The 21,256-nt window shown below is 53.9% G+C and overlaps 6 protein-coding genes across 6 annotated transcripts; 2 read left to right on the forward strand and 4 right to left on the reverse strand.

Annotated features, from left to right (window-relative positions):
- Nucleotides 1-132: 132 nt before the first annotated feature.
- Nucleotides 133-7,006, forward strand: SETTUDRAFT_93244 (uncharacterized protein; the record flags this gene model as incomplete). Its single annotated transcript, XM_008030343.1, has 8 exons — nucleotides 133-309; nucleotides 396-1,278; nucleotides 1,367-1,708; nucleotides 1,904-2,057; nucleotides 2,528-3,389; nucleotides 3,444-4,820; nucleotides 4,998-6,038; nucleotides 6,089-7,006. Coding segments are annotated over 8 exons (5,754 nt in total), but the record flags the coding sequence as incomplete, so codon positions are not given.
- Nucleotides 7,007-7,404: 398 nt separating this feature from the next.
- On the reverse strand, nucleotides 7,405-10,999 carry SETTUDRAFT_42842 (uncharacterized protein; the record flags this gene model as incomplete). Its single annotated transcript, XM_008029974.1, has 3 exons — nucleotides 7,405-8,448; nucleotides 8,502-10,743; nucleotides 10,794-10,999. The coding sequence occupies 3 exons, from the start codon at nucleotides 10,997-10,999 to the stop codon at nucleotides 7,633-7,635; spliced, it is 3,264 nt and encodes a 1,087-aa protein (XP_008028165.1). The 3' UTR covers nucleotides 7,405-7,632.
- Nucleotides 11,000-12,154: 1,155 nt separating this feature from the next.
- Nucleotides 12,155-12,881, reverse strand: SETTUDRAFT_164414 (uncharacterized protein). The gene is made up of 2 exons (XM_008030344.1): nucleotides 12,697-12,881; nucleotides 12,155-12,647 (listed from the first exon to the last, which is right to left on the reverse strand). Exons 1-2 carry the CDS (start codon nucleotides 12,797-12,799, stop codon nucleotides 12,448-12,450), a joined length of 303 nt encoding a protein of 100 aa, XP_008028535.1. The 5' UTR covers nucleotides 12,800-12,881; the 3' UTR covers nucleotides 12,155-12,447.
- Nucleotides 12,882-14,644: 1,763 nt separating this feature from the next.
- Nucleotides 14,645-15,187, forward strand: SETTUDRAFT_33161 (uncharacterized protein; the record flags this gene model as incomplete). The annotated part of the gene is made up of 4 exons (XM_008029918.1): nucleotides 14,645-14,721; nucleotides 14,787-14,831; nucleotides 14,891-15,077; nucleotides 15,119-15,187. The coding sequence occupies 4 exons, from the start codon at nucleotides 14,645-14,647 to the stop codon at nucleotides 15,185-15,187; spliced, it is 378 nt and encodes a 125-aa protein (XP_008028109.1).
- A 527-nt stretch (nucleotides 15,188-15,714) lies between these two features.
- SETTUDRAFT_33162 (uncharacterized protein) lies at nucleotides 15,715-16,848 on the reverse strand (the record flags this gene model as incomplete). Its single annotated transcript, XM_008029919.1, has 1 exon — nucleotides 15,715-16,848. The coding sequence occupies one exon, from the start codon at nucleotides 16,846-16,848 to the stop codon at nucleotides 15,715-15,717; it is 1,134 nt and encodes a 377-aa protein (XP_008028110.1).
- Nucleotides 16,849-17,412: 564 nt separating this feature from the next.
- SETTUDRAFT_93668 (glycoside hydrolase family 92 protein) lies at nucleotides 17,413-20,040 on the reverse strand (the record flags this gene model as incomplete). The annotated part of the gene is made up of 4 exons (XM_008030345.1): nucleotides 17,413-18,450; nucleotides 18,533-19,776; nucleotides 19,829-19,861; nucleotides 19,911-20,040. 4 exons carry the CDS (start codon nucleotides 20,038-20,040, stop codon nucleotides 17,413-17,415), a joined length of 2,445 nt encoding a protein of 814 aa, XP_008028536.1.
- Nucleotides 20,041-21,256: the final 1,216 nt, after the last annotated feature.

A 21,256-nucleotide genomic window follows, 5' to 3' on the forward strand; every position in this document is an offset into this window, starting at 1 on the left:
TTCGCTTAGCGCCGTTTGCACGCGGCGGGCCGTGTGGGCGTCGAAACTTGGGCGTCGCGCTCAACTCCTTTCACCTCTCCTCGGCACCCGCAACCCATCGCACTTCTGTCGCATTGCTCCCTCGCGTCGCCCGCTATGGCGCCCAACGATGATGCCAAGCGCGCGACCACTGTCTTGACAATTGCGCAGCTAAAGTTCAAGCAGGCCATGAAGAAGACAGACACCGAGGACCGTCTGCCACCTGTCTCCGTAGAAGTCAGCTCGCAACTCTTTAGCGGCATAGATGCTGTTCTGCAGCAGAACACGCGCGTGAACGTCCAGGTATCCTACTATGAAGCCAATGACCACATGGATCCGGGAGCAGACTAATTCGCCCACCGTAGAAATGCACAGAGTGGATCATGAAGCACATAGCTCCCTCCAAGGCCCGCATCGCTCTTCTCGGGGACTATCTCCTCTCTGTCTCCAAGTCTATTGTCGTAGACCTGAATGCTGCAGTGCGCGCAACCAAGCCTGTCCGCAATCGGATGGACCTCTTGCTGATTGTCAACGATGTTCTGCACACTGACAAGTACCACCGTCGTAGCACCATGAAACAGGGCCTCTTTTGCGACGAGTGCGGCGGCTTTGTTGCTGAGCTGATCGCGCAAGCCGCCGCGTGTATAACTGAGAAGAACTCGCAGGCCGAGAAGAAGCTGAAAGCCATTGTCAATTATTGGACTGTCAACCAGCTTGCCAGCGCAGACTGCCTGAAACTATGTAGAGAAAGGGCAGATGAGGCGCTGCTGATAGCGCAGGGTGGCACTCCGGCTCGAAAGCGCAACTACCTTTTGCCCGAGTACCATGGCGACAGAACGGCTCCGTGGTACGACCTTCCCGCCTCGTATATGCTTGAGCCGATGATCAAGCACCCGAAACGCCCGATCGACCCCTCGCAGATCAAGATACAGAAGCTGGATAAGAAACCGGTTTCCCCACATGTTCGCAATCTTCTGGACAATTTCTTCGAGAAGATTGATCTCAAGTACGCTCCGACTGGCGACAACCCGACTGGCGAGACGGCAAAGTACAAGTTGTCTCTGGATCCGCTGGGCCAGCTGGCCAAGCAGGACAAGGAGACGGGCGACATAGCAACGGTAGCGAACGGATATGGGTGGTCGACGAAGTTCTGTCAAGATATGCAGAAGCACGGCGTTCCAGAGAACATCAAAATAGCGCGGGAAGACATTGCACGCATGGAGGACGACGCAGATATTGCGCCAGGCAGGTCGGCGAGTCGTGACGAGCGACGCCATCGGCGGTCACCTTCATCGGATTCAGATTATAGACAAGGGCGACGGCGATATAGTCGCAGTCGAAGTCGCAGCCGTAGCCGTAGCTACAGTCGCCGTGGCTCACAATCGTCCTACGATAGCCGTCAATCACCTCAGCGTTCAAGGTCCCGCGATATGGCAAAGGATCATCGCAAAGGCTCCCCTAGACCAGGGCGAAGAGGGGCCGACGACCGCGACCGACGGTACGAGAGTCAGGGCTCTAATCAGTCTCGAGAAAGATCTCAGCGCGAATCGCAGTGGGGTGGACCAGGCGGCCATAACAGAAGCGCCCAGGGTAGTCCAAGTAATCAGCACCACCCTACTCCACCCATGCCACCTCAAAACTACGGGCAACCATACTCTCAGCCTTCTCAGCCGCCATTCAACACACCTCCGTTTCCACCGCAGCCGGGCCAGTTTCAAGGACAGTTTCCGATGCCAATGCCTCCCTTTGGTGTACCACCGCCTCCCCCACCACAATTCCCAGGAGCTAGTGTCTTTGTTCCACCCCCTCCCCCTCCCAACTATAACGGCCCATGGCCTCCTCCACCTCCAAATATGAATGTACCACCAGGCGGCCCACAGACTAGCAATCAGTACGGCAACAAGAACAGCGGCGTGTACAACCAAACTCAGGGCGGCTATCAGGGCGGACGCGGTTACGGAGGTGCTCAACGCGGGGGCTACAATGGCAACAGGGGCAACTGGAGGGGTGGCGGACATGGTGGGCGATACTAAGGCTCGGTTAGGGTTGCTGGAATGGTGTGCTTTCACGCTTTGTTTGCTCGTGTTGGGACTAGACTCTGGGTGTGTTGTAGCGAATAAAGGCAAACTTTGTGGAGGACAATAGTTTGTCTCATAGGAGTCGTGTCTTCAAGTTGAGGGGCAGATTTGGGTAGTTCAATCAGCACTGCGTAATCGGCCCATTCCATTTTCATTCATTGTTTGTACCAGTGATGTAATTCTAGCAGTTCCAAGCCACCATGTACCTCGCAGGGGCTCCGTGTAGAAACCAAAATTCAATCTCTCCTTTGGCATATTGATCAATATCAGTAAGTGCAGCACCTTCACATGTCGAATGACTAGTAAAGGCACGCAGTCACGCGTGCACGCGTTCGCGTACTTAGGTCGCGACAGGGATCAGCGCCCCGATGGTCCCGCGCCTATCAACTTCACCACTCACTCAATCAACGCCTTCACCTATCTTTTTGCAGACGCCTGCTCACTCACAATGGCTGCAGCCCGCCTAAACCCCAACAACAGCGGACGTTGCGCGTAATGGCGCGGCCCAAAAGAAAACGGAATCCGACGAGAACAAAGCCAAATAAACGATCCAAATACAACGAGTCCAGCGACAGCGAGGCGAGCGACAGGCCTAAGATCTGGGAGGCAGATTGTATTCTCGAAGAAAAAGTCGTGCGCGGAATCAAAAAGTACCATATTAAATGGAAAGGCACTGATCCCGACACTGGAAGAGACTGGCCAAATACCTGGGAGCCTGAAGAGCACGCCAAGGGCCTACTGGTGGCAGAGTGGGAGGAGGAGAAAGCGCGCAAGTCGGGACACAACAGCAGAAGACGCTCAGAGCAACGGCGAGGGGTGCAAGCTTCGGGGCGCATTCGCAATTCGCGGGTAATTGAAAGCAGTCTAGAGTCGAGCAACCGCTCTTCGTCCACTTCGTCCCCGTCGACGCCTGCACACAACAAAGCTAGTTCAGTAAATCTGTCCAGCACTACGAATACCTCTGTCTGCGCGCGTTCCAGACGACCTTCACCTCGCGTACAAATACGCCGACGTGGCGACAGTCTTGCGCGGGACGAATTCAAGGATTTTTCCCAGATAGTTGATTCGCAGAACACTTCTACACAGGCGCATAGCCAGGACTCTAATCTCGGCAGCTCACAACTCTTTGCTGTACGACCACGACCCTACTCGTCTGGCATCGTCCCCGACTCACAGAGCTCTACAGGTGAGGCGAGCTTCATACCCATTACACAGCGTACAGAAGATACCAACCAGCAGAGCACCGGGTGTAGTAGACTGACAGAAGAAGAGGAAGATCTTGTAGACGACTCGGTACGTCCATAATACTGCATGTGCAAGGAGACTTTTGCTAACAGTAGCCCATAGGGCTTTCTTAAGATTGTGCAACAACCAAAGCCGCACGTTGTTTCACCAGCGAGATCCATTCCGGAGACGATACCAGACACAACCGTTGCAGATTCGCAGAGTCAACATCACCGAGGTGAAGCCCTGGGTGCGCTTGAACTTGTGCCAAGTTTATCACAGGCTGAACAAGTGACAACCGGAGATCACGCCGAAGTAACAACAACTAAGTCTAGGTCTGGTATAGAGCCCAGTACGCCAGTCGGAAGTTCGCGGGTTGACCAGGAACAAGCTTCTCTGAGCCAGACAATAGCAGAGACTGTGGAGGCCAACTCGCTGGAATTTGTGGACATCGAAGAAATATCCATTTCGCCGAGGAACCTGCCCACATCTCTCGATAACAGTCAGATTCTTGCAGCTGACATCAGCGACGTGGATCGTGGTACACAAATACAAGTTGCTGCTGATACATTTGGCGAGGAACATCAAGCACCCCAAAAGTTCGGCGATCGCGATAGCCAGCCAAGTCTAGCCGAACATTCCATCTCCGAGGACGGCCAGTTCCCCTTCCACTACCAACGTCCCATTCGCGATCTTCAACACCAGACACCACTAAGACCAGCATCTGCGCAAGAAGATTGCATCAACAGTTCACAACATTCTGCAGATCATAGCGCGCCACTAACAACACAGGTTGGGCAAGCGCTTACTGGGCCAGGACAAATTCAAAGAACAGCCTTGTCAGATTCACTATTCGACCCGCCACACCAACCTGTGCATAGTCAAGCTCAAGACGACAACTTGTCCATAAGTTTGGTGAGATCTGCTCGCAGTCCGTCACCTCAGGATCCACCTTGCGCCCTAGAGATACGCGAGCAGAACGCGCAGGTCGTACCTCTGGAAGTTGTCCAAAGTACACAGGAGGAGAACACACCTCATAGTATACGGACTGCTATAGAAAAGGAATACAGTACCAGAGATAGGGCAAGCTCAGAGTCGCGCCACGACTCTTCGCAAGAAACGCCAGGGCGGCTGTCCAGTTTCCCAGATCATAATCTATCTCCCGTTCCATATCCATCAAGCTACTCTCTCAGAACACAAGCGTCAAAACTTCCCTCGCGACCTTGTACACCTGTTCCGAGTTCATCTACCATGGCGAATGAAAGCACGGCCGATGCCATCAAACGGCAGATGGAAGAGGCCTTGGCTAAGCAAAAGGCCGAGAATCCATACACTCCAAAAAGGCGCAACAACACATCGTCCGCCACGCCATCTGCTACGACATCTGCCACAGCACCAGAAGGCAGCACTGCCTCCCAGACAAGCAAATTGTTGAGAACGGCTGAGCAAGAAGGCACACGATCTCCCTCGGCTGTGCCAGACCGCTCGCCAGCTGTACAAGTACCAACCTCGCTAAGGACAGTTGCGTCTGCTCCTGTTATACCTCAAGAACCACCGCCTCAAGATGAGACTCCGGCAGCAGCATCTGCTGCTCCTTCGGAACCCGCTGAAGCTGAAGACGTAGCTGAAGACGCAGCAGAAAACGTAGCTGAAGCCGAAGACGCAGCACCAGCTGAGTCCTCAGTGCCTGATGTACCTCCCTCTGCTGGCTCTGATCAGATGGATCTCAGCGATGCAGACGACGAAGAAAACGACGATGATAACGAAAGTCTCCTCAACGACGATTTACAGCTTTCCTGGGGAGAGTTTGTCGTGCCCTTATATATACAAGGACGGCAGAGTGACATGTATTCCCAGTACATTGCATCGAAGAAAGAGATTTTGGAGCAATTTCTTGAGGATCCTCGCAGCGTCGATCCAATCTCGCAAGTGGAAGAAATCCTGTCCTATCTTCGCGCTATAGAAACCCACATCGATTTGGTCTTTGCTGAAGCCGACTCCGGCTCCTCGAGCAAGGAGATGTCAGCGACGCAACTGGAACACGCAGCGCAATTTGGTATGGAAAATTCCACAAAGTTCAGGTTCTTACACGAGCTATTCAATCAGCTACGGGATACCGACACACACATCGTGATAGTCACTGAGGAAGATGACGATGCGCTATATGCAATCCTCGAGACGTTCTGTAGGGCCAATAAAGTCCACTTCGACATTCCCCGTCGCGGAGAATTCGGAGAATCTAAAGGAGGAATGAACGTTTCCATTGTTCCGCAAACGGGCTGTCCTATAATGCGCTTTTCTGATATCATTATTTGCCTGGATGGCATTCAAGATGCAACAGAGATTCGCGAGAGATTTTGGGCCCAATCTACTGAACGCGCGTTTGTGCCAATCATCCATCTTGTCATTCCTAGGACAGTCGGGCACATTGAGCGCTATGTCTCTCCGAATCTGGGCCCAGTCGAACGTATGCATACTATCTTGGCCAGCTTAGCACACATGCGAGAAGACATTGGCAAGCCTATCGTTGAAACAACTCCACGAGACGCTGTCTGTGCAGCTTTGATCTGCGCGTGGCTCAAGGATACGTCAGAGGATTCAGAATTTGACTGGCCGATACCATCTATTGGTAGTATCAAGGATGTTATCGAGTACCAGACGCAACAATCACAACCCTTGGTGAACTCTCCGGTGCCTGAGCGCGTCAAGCGCCCTTTGGTAAGTATTGTTACCAAAGCTCATCGGAATCTTCGCTAACATATGATTAGGACCGAGGAGATCTGGATCCAGCGAAGCGCATGCGTTTCACGCCCCAGCCGCAAACACTTCAGAGCTCTACCGCGGAACACGATCAGGAAGTCACTCGCATCATCGATTCTATGCCTAGCAACGCAGCACGCCACTCTGACCTGCAAAAAAGGCTCGCTCACATGGAGGCACTATATCGGACTGAGCTCGAGGCGCGCAGAGCAGAAGAAAAACGCTTCCGCGAGCACGAGGAGATGTGGGACAAGCAACAAACCGTGCATGAAAACCTCATGAACGAGTACCGCATCATGTCGCAAAAGCAAAAGGCCGCAGAGACAAAACTAGAGAGCCTCACCAAGAGCAACGCCACGCTCACCGAGCGCCTCACAGCCCGCACATCCGAAGTCCGCGAGCTAGAAAAGCAGCTCAAAGAACAGCGCGCAACACACCTCCTCTCGCCCGACGAGCAAATCCTCGAAATCACCAACCTCCGCAAAGCCCTCGCGACCGCGCACCTTGAGAGAGAAAAAGCAATCAAAAACGCATCTACCTCGGACGCCCTCCTCGAATACACACGCACATCATACCAAGACGCGCAATACGCCGCCGCGGCATCCAACGCGCGCATCGCCGACCTCGAAGCCCAAGTCACCAAACTCACGCAAGCAGCGTCAGACCAGGCCTCCAGGCTCAAGGGCCTGCATCTCGGTCGCAGCCATGAACTCCAGGAAAAACACATCCGCACGCTCAAGGCTGAACTCAATATCGTCAAGAAGGCGCTGCAGAATAAAGATGAAGAGGTCACGCGGCTTAAGAGCCTCGGTAGACAGGGCGTGGGGACTAGAGGCACCAGTGTGACTCCCCAGCCGAAAATCAGGTCCAGAGCTGGTAGTCCCAGTTTGCTGGGAGGCAGGCTGTCGAATTTACGCAATGGGTGAGTGCGAGTTGGGTTGGTTGGTCGGTCGGTCGGTTGGTTGGTTGAGTGGGTGGGTGGTTAGAAGGTAGGCGTGTGGTTAAATAGTGATAGTGATAGTGATGTGAGTATGGTTTCTACAAATGCTATCACTCATTTCTATTCGTTGTTGATTTTTTTTCTGTTGACTTACGGGTGAGTTTGATCCAACCGGGTTTAATTCTTGCTTCCTGGATGGCCATGTGTTGGGATGGTGATGCATGCAGAAATGGCATTGTGTACCGTGGCATGAGCGTGTTGATTGTAGTCCTGAACACGAAACTTCTCCAGCTGTGTGAAATTTGTTAAGTATGAAGTAAACCCAGGCATTCGAGTCACGACACACACACACACACACACGGACACAGTAAGAGGAATAGAGAGGTGGGAGTCAAAGAGCGACTCAAGTTTGATTTGTGTAGAGTGCTAAGCAGATTCATCAATCATATCACTAGGTCGTTGTCTCGTACCTAGTAGGCAGCGATAGATAGAAAGAGAGGGACCAAGGGTCAATCCAAAGAAAGCAGTATATCCTCTGCGTCCGTCCTTCACATACGAGAATAAGGAAAAGGGGTTCCAATTTGATCCAACATCCAACATTCACCAATGACTCTACTTCTCCCTGGTCACGGGAGCCGCGCCACTGAGACCAGCTCTGGCCTCGGCGTCCTCGCGGCTAATGACGCGATGCGCGCCAGACCAGATGCCCATGCTGCGCTTGATGGCCTTCCACGACTCGATGGCGGCGACGTAGATGACGACGCAGCCGAAAGCGACGCCCCATTCCCAGGTGATAGCGCCGTGCTTGAACACCTTCTTATTGATGACTGGAATGTAGACAATGGGGAACATGATGAGCAGGCCAGCGATGACGGCGAAGAAGAGGAAGCGGTTGCGCCAGAGAGTAGGGATAATGGAGAGTCCCTTTGGCGCGCCGTGCGACGAGTTGGGATACATGTTGAAGAGGGAGCGGGCAAAGTGCTTGACTTCCCATGCGGTGACGAGCAGCAGCAATGTGATTGTCGCGTATGTGGTTGCGCGCGCCCGGAACACCACGTCGCAGGTGTCGTTGTAGCCTTCGTTACAGCCAGAGCCGAGGTTGCCTCCGCCGGGACCGACGTAGGCGACAATGGCAAAGGAAAAGAGACACAGGGCGCCCATGAAGAAGCCGTAGATGAACTTGTCGGTTATGAGCTCTGCGCTGAAGACACCCTTCTTATTGTCGTGTGGTGGTCGGAACATGCTGTCTTCCTGGGACTCTTCGAGACCGAGACCGATGGCAAGGAAGGACGACGTGATGAGGTTAACCCATAGAATTTCAATGGGAGAGAGAGGGAAGACGGAGTGGTCGTCTTGGTCTTTGAACGAGAGACCGATCAGGAGGAGGATGACTTGGGCGATATTGGAGATGAGGAGATGCATGAGGAACTGAAGATGCGTTAGCATGGCGTCGTGATCATGGAATAGAAAGAGCAATTTACCTTCTGGATATTGTCAAATAGACGTCGGCCTTCTTCGACGGCCTTGACAATCGAGGCGAAGTTGTCGTCAGTGAGAACCATCTCAGCAGCATCCTTGGCGACGTCAGAACCGGTACCCATGGCCATGCCAACGTTGGCTTGCTTGAGCGCCGGCGAGTCGTTGACACCGTCTCCAGTCATGACACAGAAGCGGCCCCTTCGGTGGAGGGCCTGAACCATCTTGACCTTGGTGGTCGGGCTGCATCTGGCAATAACGAGGGGAAGAGTTTCCATGGCATCCACCTCATCGTCAGTCATCTTGTCAAAGTCCTTGGCGACCATGACGGCTGAGGCAGGTGTATGGTCATCAATAATGTCGACATCCTTGGCAATGGCTCTCGCCGTGCCAGGGTGGTCACCCGTGAGCATGTGGACAGTGATACCAGCAATCTTGCATTCGCGAACGGCACCTTTTGTCTCTAAGCGGGGTGGGTCGTAGATGGCGACGAGACCGAGGTAGGTGAGGTTGGCTTCGACAGCCTCACGTTCAGAGACATCGTCACCGGGCTGTAGCGACTTGTGGGCAATGCAGAGAACACGCAGACCCTGGTTAGCCATGTTCTCGGCCGCCTCAAGGATTTCGGCCTTCTCTTGGTCGGTGACATCAAGTGCAGGCATCATGAATTCAGTCGCACCCTTGGTATAAACATCCATGTGACCAGTGTGGTTGTCCTTGTAAATGACACTCATTTTTTTGACCTTGGAGTCAAAAGAGAACTCGGTGGCGAGATGAATGTTGGAGGTAGCCAGGATTTGTTCTTTGCCCATGTTGAAACGGGAAGCGAGGATGTGTAGAGCGACTTCAGTTGGCTCACCATGCGCTGCCCAGTTTCCTTCCGACACACCACCCTGCATGATGGCAGTGGGTGGGCGGGAGATGGTGTCGATGGTAGAGACATCGGTATCACGATCGTCTCCACTAGTGGCGTTGTAGTAAGCAGCGCTCTTCTTGTCGCTCGAAGGCTCGATACGGATCTCCGATGGCGGTATGACCTTTGAGTTGTTGCACAGGGAGATGGTGCGCAGGAAGCGAGTCACGACTGGGTCAGGCCTGAATTCGTCCAGGTTGAGGCTCTGGTTGTTTAGAGAAACGTTACCGCTAGTTGGGTTGTGTGGATCAGTGATTCCATCAACAGTAAACGCCCCAGCGCCGCGCACGAGAGCCGTCTTTCCGACCATGCGACCTTGTGTAAGAGTACCGGTCTTGTCGGAGCAGATGTTTGTGACACCTCCGACAGCTTCAATAGCCGACTGAACTCGAGTGATGACGTTGGCCTTTGCCATGGCCTTACCACCAACCGCAATGGTGATGGTAAGAACTGCAATCAGCGATTCTGGGATGACAGCGACCGCAACACAGATACCGTAGATGAGAACCTCACCACCAACCTTCCACGTGCTTGCCGAGAAGACAATAATGGCAAGGAGGATGGCGAGGCCGAAGAGTAGAAGAGCAAACTTGCTCAGTGTGATCTGAAGTGGGGTTCCAACAAGACCTAGGATGGTCTTGCCTCCGTTCTGAAACCGCTTCCAGAGGCGAACGAGCATGTTTGACGATTCAGGGGCGGCATCCTTCTTCTGACGAAGCATGGTGGCAATCTTTCCGACTTCCGTGTTCATACCAGTAGCGACCACGATACCGTGGCAGCGTCCAGATGTAACCTCGCTTCCAGAAAAAGCAAGATTGGTGCGGTCACCAGTAGCGAGATCATCGTCGTCGAAGACTTTGAGTGGCGTCTTCTCGACAGGTGCGGATTCTCCGGTGAGGAATGCTTCGTTGGTGTATGCGTTGACGCCATTGATGAGGCGGATATCGGCGGGGACAATGCTACCCACAGACAGCTGGACGAGATCGCCAGGGACGAGGTCGACTGCCTTGACTTTGAGGTCGGCAGTGCCGTTACGAGTAACAGTGGCCTCTGGTGCGGTGAGCTTCTTGAGAGATTCAATCGTCTTCTCGGCCCGATAGTCCTGCCAGAAACCAACGACAATGTTCAGGAGGATGACTGCGCTGATGACGGCGCCTTCGATGTAGTCGTCTATGCCAAAGCTGATGGCCATGACAATGATGAGAACAAAGGTAAGACTGTTTGAGATTTGCCTTAGCAGAATTTTCCACATGGAAAGCCCTTCAGCTCCCTTAACCTTGTTAGGGCCATGGAGCTGGAGGCGAGATTCCGCTTCAGCGTGAGAGAGTCCATGGCTGCAATGGTCAGTAAAATCATGGCAGAGGAGCGTACGAGTCGGTCTCACTTGATGTCGACTCCCAGTTGCTCTGCAACTTCTTCAGAGGAGAGAGTGTGCGGAGCGTAGAGGGTTGGCGCAGTGTCGCCATTGATGGGTGGTGGCTGATGTTGCCTTGGGGTTGATGTATTATGCGGCTCCTTTAAACCACATATAGGGGGTTCATCGACGTTAGGAGAAGTCTCCTCGACGGCAAGCAGCACAGTTTCACCCATTCAAGTATATGTGGTAACACTGGTCGTGTTGGTGGTAAAGAGCGATAGGAGGCTCTGGCGGGGGACTAGTTATAGGCAGCTTGTCGAGCAGGCTTAGGCGGGGTTATCGACGCTAAGAGACGACGACGTGGGTCTTCCAAGCATGAAGAGGTCTTGGAAGCGCTCATCCCCAGCGCCTCGTTCTGTGCTGAACAAGGCGGGTTTGCAGTACACGTTGCATTAGCACGTACGATTGTAGCAGTCAGGTGATGCCTCCCAACGCATATAAGCCCACACGTTTGCTTGCGAAGGTTAGCGGCCAAGGCCTATGCTGAGGGCGGCCCCATTCTCGAGTGGCCATTCACCCAATGATAAGAAGCTTGGCTAGCGGGCCCAAGAAAGTCCGTCGCCGGTTCTCGGGTTCCGCTGAGATTCAGATTGCTGTTGGCTGTGCTGCCACGATGCCCAGACATCTGGGCTGTTGGCATCCAGAGGTCATCGTGCGGCGAAGTTGGCTCCCAGCTTGTTTTGTCGGACGAAGATACCGAGCACGCTGGTTGTGTGCTCCACTTGGATCTGTTGAGTGTTTCGTGACGACTCCGTGCAGTCGGTCGGTTGCTCCACGCTGTGTGCAAGCGGCAGTCTTGTAGTCAGCGCCGGTGCCGTGTCTGAGTGGTTGACGGCTGTCACATTCACGACTTGTCAGCTCAGCGAGGCGGGGTCGCGCCAATCAACGACATGGCAGTCCGTGGAGGCCACAAATAGACACCGGTTGCGGTGCATAGACGTGATATTACTAGGACGTGCAGATGCCGATGCCGAGATGGTGGTCGCGCGGCCGGCTAAGTACGTCCAGCGTTATCGCAGAGTAATGGAAGGGTGGTGGCAGTGGCGGCGGCGTGCGGGGGAGGCGATGCCCTGCTCCCTAAGCGAAGACAAGAGGATTGGCAGCATCGAGAGAGGAAGGTGGCCGTGTCTGCGTCTTGTGGCGATGGAGACGACGTGGTGCGAGGCTGCGAGAGTCGGGGCGTGGTTGGAATTGAGCCTCACTGCTGCCATACAAGCACAAGCGGCCTCGGCCACGTGGGGAAGTGGCCCAGGCGTGGGCGGGTCGAGATGGCGGGGGTGGGTAGCTGCCCGTCGCTCCTTCCCCCTCTGCCCTCGCCCTTCTCTTCGCCCCCCCGCAGTCTCTTCTTCTTCGTCTCAAGGACGGCAGCCGGCATACACACGGGCGTCGACATCACATTCTCTCTCTCTCTCTTGCGCGCGCCCGCGAAACAGCGACAAGGTCACATTCATGTTGGAAAAAATAAACCGTTGCTTTTGATTTTCAGCACATGTTACCGGAGCCCGCCCGAGAAACCCACACCCCCCAATGCTTGAAAAAATATTACCCGTTCTCTGCGCTGCGTCATAAAGTCGTTAAACACCCCCTGGCAACACATGCCCAGCACAGCCTCCGCCCCGTCTCAAATGGTGCGTAACGACTCGGCCTCTGACATGCCCGAACTCGATGAACGCCTAGGCGCGAGCTGGCAATCCGCCTCGGCGAGCGCGGCCTGCATTGAGAAGCCAAAGGTGGCTGCAAGATATTGCGCATACCGCATGCGATAGGCGTGCGCAGGATCTTGTCGGGGCTTAAGGAGCTCCTTCTTCTCCAAGGGTTCACCTGCTGGACAGATTAGACTGGCGGCTTTAGTACGATTGATCAAATATACCCGATGCGGGATGGAGAACTATTGAAGGCGTCATGGTAGGCGACAAAGTAGGTGAAGATGCAGCTGACGAAGCAGCGGAAGAATTGAACGGAAGAGCAGGCATGATGACGATGATGATGGTGATGATGTGTGCGAGGCGAAATTTGATAGACGAGAAAGTGGAATGTGATGGGTGCAGGCAGTGGTTGTAGGTTTGTATGGGGGTAGTTCTCTGGTGTCGATCCCGTCTTGCAAGGAGTTCAAATTGGAAACTCTGGATTGGCTCTAGGGCTACTGATGTTTTGCTGCTTCGAGAGAGGGCAGCCCGGGGCAGCTTTATACGCAGCGGCGGACAGTATTGCCAGGGGATCGAATGACCTTGGCCCATCACGATCGGGCATACTCACCGCACAATCAGAAACACGACGAACCGCACCGTCACGACAAGTTCCACACGAGAGGCTCCGATGCATGCACCACACACCAGCCCGGGCCAATGTAATGCGATTGGAGCAGCAGATTGTTTCCTAGTACAAACGTGGTGCAACCCGGATACGCCAGCCATGCGCCATTTGTCCCCCTGTTACCCCTGGACCAGTGTGTAGCCGTAGCGCTTCCCCAGGTTTTTTTTTCACTCGAAGCTTTCCCGTTCTAGCGGTGTAATCGATTAAGCTTCAAAAATTATTTTCGCCCTGTATGCATCGGTGCCTTACAAGGCCCCGCGACAGCAAATGCCGCAATATCGCCAGCCTTGCCCCGAGATTGCGCTGTCCAAGGGACACATGCACACCCGCACACACACCAGGTCTGCTTGGTGACGCACATGGTTTGTTACAATCCAACATAGCGGCATCCCGTGACGAGCTAAGGCGGTGGCATTGCATATGCCAAATGCGGAGCTCTCGCCACGTTCGCCATGCACCAGCTAGAGGGCTGTTGAAAAATCACAAATGACACACGCCAATATTCGCTATTCGCTACTCGGGCTGCAAAACAACCATGGACCAAGTACCCTTGCTTATAGTGGGCCGTCCGTGCATTATCAAAAGACACGGGTCACTACGCCACAAGTGAGCGTTTTATGATCACGCATGCTCCCTCATCCGTCGCAGTAGTCGCTCGCGTCAGTGCCAGCTACACTTTACAGCTGCATCTTGTTGACAGGCCGGGGGCACCAGCTAGCCATCTGTCCGAACCACGTTGCTGGCGCAGGTGCCCTCAGACGTCTAGATGTTCTTTTCACGACTCGCATAGCATGATGGGTCCATGCAAGAACAACGGGGAGAACCTTTTCTAGACTGCCAGGATCTGCAGCTAGACGCCAGTGTCTGACGACTGAACCGCACGAAGCCGCAGCCAAGAAGGATAGCGGAAGGGCGCAGAAACGCTGTAAACACGCACGCATGGAGACGTCTCTGCAGCAGCAACAGGCACAGGCACAGGTCCGGCGTGCGTACCCACGTCACTCTCGAGGCCCACCATGCACAAGACAGGGCAAAGTCACAATTGCATCTTTCTGCCTACTCCCATCGACGGTATCGAGCATGGATCCAAGCATCGCTGTCGCGTGCCATGATGCCATTTCCCCCCAGATCGCCAGAGTTTCCAGAGGCCCGAGGTTACGTACAAGAAACCGGTGTGGCACGGCACTGAGACGTCACCATGTCGACTCGACGGCGGGTTCCAAACACATTCTGTGCACTTACTATTGGCGCCTCAAGTCATGAGGGCCCGCCGCGGCGATCGATGGATTCATGAGGAGGGGCTTACATGGTAAGCGGGTCACACTGTGCGGGGCCGATGCCTGGCCATCGGATGGCTCGGCTGGAACCCGTCGCAGCTGTCGCAGCCAGGCACCGCGACGCCAGGCTGGGAATGCTGCTGCCACGGTGACCGCCTCCGTATCCTTGTCCTTGCTACATACGTATCATCGCGACATAATACGCCTTGGATTCTGTGGATTGCATTCATGGCCCTGCACGCCGGTCTTTGCACCGCGTCAGCACTCGGGGTATTTGTCCTGTCTTCCGGAGTTCCAGCACCCTGGTCATTCCACCCACCATTTGCATGCACCAGGCCAGCTGCACCTTGCTACCACTACCACCACACAGCCACTCATCATCAGCATCCGATTGCCTCTATGCTAACTTGAGGGGGTGAGCCAGGCCCCTCGTCTGCAGTACGGCAGTTCGTCTCGTTGTGGCCATCTTACCAGCTCGTGCTATTGCGGCATTTCCTCTGACAATATCCACATTCACCACTCCCGCGGTGGGGCTCGTCGATCAGTTCTAGTCTACTCTAAAGCAACGTCAGCTATTGGTGGTCACGGCATGAGCACCATGATTGTGATCATGATGCCAAACGTGCCTGTTGATACAGAATATATCCCTCACCGCTACAATGTGAGTTTATCTCTCGCTCATGCAGTGACTTCGCCTCACAGACTGGTTTGCTGGAGGCACTCCATGCAGGTGTACCTGAAAACACCCAAGGTATCGCCGCTGCAGGCTAAGCTGAAAACTTGTCTGTTGTTTCCATGGCTGGCCCACCAGCCAGCTCACTGTCAGCGCAGATCCGTATACCCTATCAAAGCGCCTGTGAGTGTCTTGAAGCTTGTTTCGACTGCATGAGCCGAGCGTTTGGTACTGCACCGGAAGGCTAATGTCATATCTGGGGTGAGTTTGTGGGTGCGAGTCATGTCTCCAACACAACACTGCAGTTTGGCCAGACCCTGCTATTACTGCTTGCACTTGACGACAGAATCGAGAACACCTTCTTGTTTTTTGGTTGACCAAGTCGTTCCCCCTAGCACTGCACCCTGAGCATCTCGCTCAGCCTACTGCGATGCTCGATGAGGCATTTATCCAAGTCCTACAAGGCTACATATCTACGTGACGGTAGGCACTAAAGCAAAATCAATCATGTTCAAATATCAGTCAACTCCATCGATGGCTCAAGTCGGTATGCGATCTGCACCTTGTCGCAGAGGCTCAGAGCGAACAAAACTCAATCAAATCTCGCAAACGAACCGATGACCGATCACGCATACCACCATCCGTCTTCGTAGTCGGGTGCATGTAGCTCGTGATAGTAATCCGGCGGATAGGATGCCGCGCCCTGGTCGCCTTGGAAGTTGCCAAGCTGAAAACCACCGCCACCATCTAGGCCACGCATACCGGACCTTGGCGCATCGATAGCAGCGCCACGAGCACCATAGAGCGGCGCAAGACGCTGCCATTCTTCCGCGCCCTGCCGTATGCCGTCTTCAGGCAGCCATTCCGTGCGGCACAGTGGACACTCTTTCTTGTCTCCCCGCTGGTGCTCCAACAGCTCTTCCAGACACTCGCGGCCAATCAGGTGGCTACACCCGGGTATGCCCTTAATCTGCACACAGCGGTGCGTCGCAGACGGTGGCTCTAGACAAATCGGACAATTAGTGTTGGGAGGCGCATTTGCCCCGCCATGCACCACGGGCTGCGTATGTCGCTGCAGGAAATCGACCGTGGATTCAGATGTATCCTGCTCGAACCTGCCCTGCTGCGATACACGTGTAGGCGTATGTGTATGTCGCATTCCACCAACAAAATCCTCGTAGGCACCAGACACGATGCCCAGGTCTCCAAGACCACCATGGTGACGACGATAACGACTAGTCCGACGGCCGCGACCGATATCTGCAGCGTGCCCGCCAGCCGCGCCAAACAGATTCCGCATACTCCAGCTCTCAGACGGAAAAATCCCATGTCCTCTTACTCCCCCGCCTACCGCGTATCCGCTGCCCCCGAAACCCACCGACCGCTGCATCCTCGCTCTCACGCTCGCTCCCGCGGCCGCACCTCGTCCTCCCATATCACGCCACATGGTGAATGTGTGCAGCGGCTCTGAGGGCCTGTGTCTGTGCCGTTCCACCCGCATAGTGCCATCACGGTCGGTGTATGAAGCGTGGTTGTAGGTAAAACAGTTGCTCGTCGACATGTCCAGATCCACGAAGTGCATGTCGTCGTTGCCGTATGCGGTTTCTTGGTCATCAACACCTGCTGTGTAGTATCTGTTTCGTAGAGGCTGGGTAATACGCGTACCTCCTTCTCCTCCTCCTCCTCCTGCTGGAGCAGAGCGAAAAAGGTTGCGATAGTCCCATATTCCGCGCTGGAAGGGGCCACCTTGGTGGCTCATGGCTGCGTGTGAAATGGCCGCTTTTACACTATTTAGTATACCGATGAGATACTGTGGGGGGCTAGTTGCGTTCAGACAGATCGGGTGCTTGATAAAAGGCTCAACCCATGGGGGAAGACTATATCCCTTGTTTTTATCTAGGTTAAGCGGGCGTGGACAATTGCTTTCGCGCAATCCATCGTGCAGGTGCGTAAGCTGTGAAAGACGCAGGTCATGCGGGCGCGCAGAGCACGTTGGGTATCGTGAAGTTGGTTGTGAAGCTGTGTCTAGCCCGTACCATGGCCACGTGATTCCGTAACGTACTGGCACGCACTCTGCTAACTGGGTAGGTTAATTTTGAATACATACATAGTTAGCTTCACACTGGTAAGATGAGAGGTAAAGACCCAAGTAAGCAAATGACTCTGCATGTACTGCGTAGATTCCTCATGTATACACCATGACTACATGATTACGTTGAAACACTGACATATGGCCGCTTCATACACGGCCTCAGCATCTGCTTCCCTTATCGTCTTCCCCGCAAAGAGTGAGCAGGAAAGATTAAGAAACCGTCGTCACCGCTTAAATAGCCTCATCCATACGTACTTGTAGCTCCACATCCTCCCACTCGCGGCGCATGTTATTCCCCATCTGCGCCGTGGCATTCCCCGCAGGCCCCAAGCTCGGGGGGACGTCCTCACTTCCGGTGCCCCAACTACTTTCCTCTGGGCCGAGCGTCAATTCCAAGACGCCGCCGTCCATGAAAAAGCTATGCTGGAGCCAATTCCTAGTATAAGGCTTCCCATCCAGCGTAGCAGACTGGATGTAAATATTCTTGTACGCAGTATCGAAATTGAGGTTTTTGATTGTCGCCGTGTTGCCCGTCTGCGCGTTCTTGATGGAGATGGATGCGAAGAACGGGGGGATGATAAAGTATACGTCCTGACCTGGGTTGGGGAAGAATCCCATCATGGTGAGCGCCTGGAAGGAGCCCATGGCGCCGCTGTCGTCGTTACCCGGGATCCCGACTAGCGTGTCGTTGAACAGCGAGGGAATGTATTGGTGCGCGCGTTTGGACGACAGCGCGGGGCGTCCTGCGTAGTGGTACAGATACAGGTTCAGGAAGGATTGCTCGTCGCCGACGTACAGGATGCCGGATTCGTGCAGCCAATTTAGGCGCTCGACGAAGCGGTCGTGGCCGCCGAGCGTGGCGATGAGCGACGCCATGTCGCCCGGTGCGAAGAACGTGTATAGCCACACGGGTCCTTCGTACGTTTCTCCGCCCTGCGGATTCAAATAGCAGGCCGTGAAGTTGAGAAGCGGCGAGCAGTAAATGGGGTCTTGGTGGCCCCAGGTTCCGTTCTGGTACCGCGGCTGCAGGAAGCCTTCGAAGCCCGTGTCGACGCCGTTGAAGCTGCTGCGTTGGTCTGCTTTAAACATGTTTTTCCAGTTCGCTGAGCGCCCCAGGTACTTGTGGTAGTCGGCTGTGTGGCCAAGCTCACGGGCGAGCAGCGCAATGACAAAGTCGTTGTACGCATACTCGACGGTACGCGAGATAGAGCGTGTTTCTGTGCCGACGCCTTCCACGTCGATGTTGTCGGTGGGTATGTAGCCAAGCGCCTTCCAGGATGCGAGACCACCTCGACCTATAAAATAAATCTCGTTAGCAACTGTCCAGAAAGTGTAGATGCCGTGTTCAGACTCTACCTTCAACATCCCAGTTTGGTGGCTCGACTTCTGCGTCTTTGATCACGGCCTCGTAGGCCAGGTTCCAGTCAATGCCAGCGGTGATATTCTTCAGGTAAGCATCCGCAAGTACGATATCCGCATTCGAGCCTCCTTGCGTGAAGCCCTTGCATAGGCTCATGCGGCAATCGGGTAGCCAGCCTTCATGGCGGTAGATGTCGACTAAGCTCCTGATCATTTGTGTCTGGCTGTGCGGATCCAGCAATGTGAGTAGAGGATGGATCGACCTAAAACTGTCCCAGATGCAGTAGTAAGAGTCGTAGTATGGCTCATCAGATTTCCAGAGGGGGTTTTCGCCAGTATAGTCTTGCGGACTGATCATCGAGCGGTATACACCACTCCAGAACGACGTCAGAAAACTCTCGTCTACACCTCCACTCTCGACCGTGATCACATCGAACTTGGAGCGCCACGCAGTCTCGGCGGCTTTCACAACGCCGTCAAAATCAAACGAAGGTATCTCACGCTCAGCATTCGCACAGGCCTGGTCTTCGCTGACCAGGCTCACACCCACCCTGGCAAACATCTGGTTGTTCTGCTCAGGCTTCTCAAACTGCACCCATCCACCTCCTGGGCGGTTGCCTGTCGACTGTCGGACATCATCTAGTTGCATCTTTAGAGTCGATTTTTTGGTTGTTGCCCTGGTGTTGGACCAGACACCCGAGCGCCTGACGTTCGCGCCCTTGAAATCGATACAGAAGAATGAGCGATATGTACCAATGCCAAACGACGGTGAAAAGACTCCGGTACCAGTCATGCGCCCAGTCTTGGGATCAACCGTGACATTTCCATCACTCCGCGAGTTTGGTAGATCTGTGAGCTCGACCAAGATATGCGGGCTCAGCGGCGTGTTCGGCGTCGCGAGTGTATCCGGAAACGTCATACGGTACAGAGCTGTACGATTTGTTACGGTACTCTCGGTTCTGATATTGTCGACCAACGTGATGTCAAAGTATCCAGGCTTGGCATTTACACTTCCCTGTTTACGAAGCTTGGCTCGCGAAACCTTCATGTATTGGCATCCATCAATATTGTCGTTGAGGCATCCTGCCTGTGAAAAGATGGGGAAGTTGCCAAGCGACGGTGATCCACCGGTGCCAGAGTCGTGCATATGGGAAAAACCATAGATTGGTTCACTGTCGTTTGACGAGAATCCTCCTTGATTTTCTCCTATCACGTCAGGCCCGGCTTTCGCCATTCCTAGTAAAGTCAGCGGGGTGCAATTGATATAGCCTGCTGGTGGCATATCTACCAAACGGGAGCGTTGCGCCAGGAAACACATGGCCTGCACATGGTCAGTTCATTGTGCCCGAAGCTCTCGATGACCGACAGACCTCCATTGATTGTTCCAATGAGCGGATCAGCGTATTCGTATCCCGACTTTGAGGGGCTTTGTGCCGTGCTAGTGGATGCTAGAAGCCAGAGTAGAGCCGCCGAAGCGTGCGTTCCTGAAAAGAAGGCCATGGTTTCCACCAGACCCCGATACTCTGAGAAGCTCGGTACCAGCTGTACATGTCATGATGTCCTGCGCTTTTTATACATCTCCTCGGGCTGGTGGATCCCTAAGCGCTAAGCTTTAGCTCATCTACCATGATTCCGGTTGAATCTGGGGTTAGTCTCATAGCCCTGTAGTGCTATTTGGTCTACTTTTTTTGGCGTAAACCTGCACTCCATCTTAGGCACTCACGCTCTCTTCGTAACCTGCGGACAGACTTTTGCGACCTGATCGTATTGCTGCCTTTCGTCGTGTTCCCATCTTCAATCTCTACCAGATGACTTCATCTCTCCCCACATATACTAGGTTAATCGGCCCCTTGCTAGCGTTGGGGGATGCAAGGTAACCTACCCCAGTATCCCCATATTGTAGATTTCTTCCATGAATATGGCTCGGCGCCGACGCGACGCTCCACCGCCATATGTCCTATTTCTATGACTTGCGTATATGTTCCCCCAACCATGGCTTATGTGACATATCTGGTAGGGTAACCGCCTGACTTGTCGTGGTTGGTCTGGCGGCAAATACACGATTACTGCCGAGTGAGGAGGTTGGCGGGGTACATGGTTGTACTACCATGGATCCACATGGTGTCGACTCTGCCATAGCCTCCGATTGGTGTCTGAAGCTGCATACGGGCTTCTTTTGCGCGAGCAAGAGGAGATGGGGACGGATCTACAGTAGGGTAACGTCGAGGTCCGTCTATTAACCCGAGGTATGACGTGAGAAGGTTACATCGCATGGTGAGGAGTAAGGAAAACCGTTACCCTACTGAGTCCGGAACCAACGCACTTGGGATGAATAGAATATCTCTAAAGTAGTGGCCAATGAAAAACACAAACTCAGAATATTTTGTAAACTATCTGACTTGAACTGGAAGCTGGTAAACTGACTGTCTCCGTGACGTACGAGGAAAGCCGCTAGACGGTTTAGAGCTTAACTAGCCCCACCACAAAGTGCGCGCGACCACAAAGTGCGCGCGCGCCTTACAACCACCTCAACCTCAACGCGTCGTATCCCCACCACCATGGCTAATATTGAGGCTGCGCTTGCAGCTATTAATGCCCTAGGACCTGATGAGCCTTTTTCGTATACAGATATTGCAAAAAATATAGTGTTGTTCGATCTACGCTTACCCGAAGACACCAAGGCCTACACGCCTCACGCGCGATAGGTGGCCAAAAA

The sequence above is a fragment of the Exserohilum turcica genome (assembly GCF_000359705.1).
Source record: "Exserohilum turcica Et28A unplaced genomic scaffold SETTUscaffold_4, whole genome shotgun sequence".
NCBI lineage: Eukaryota > Fungi > Ascomycota > Dothideomycetes > Pleosporales > Pleosporaceae > Exserohilum > Exserohilum turcicum.

Coding starts and splice junctions, on each gene's coding strand:
- SETTUDRAFT_164414 (XM_008030344.1), bottom strand. CDS start 12,799: ATGCCTGCTCTTCCGTTCAATTCTTCCGCTGCTTCGTCAGCTGCATCT. Junction 12,648..12,696: donor AGTTCTCCATCCCGCATCGG/GTATATTTGATC, acceptor TCTGTCCAGCAG/GTGAACCCTTGGAGAAGAAG.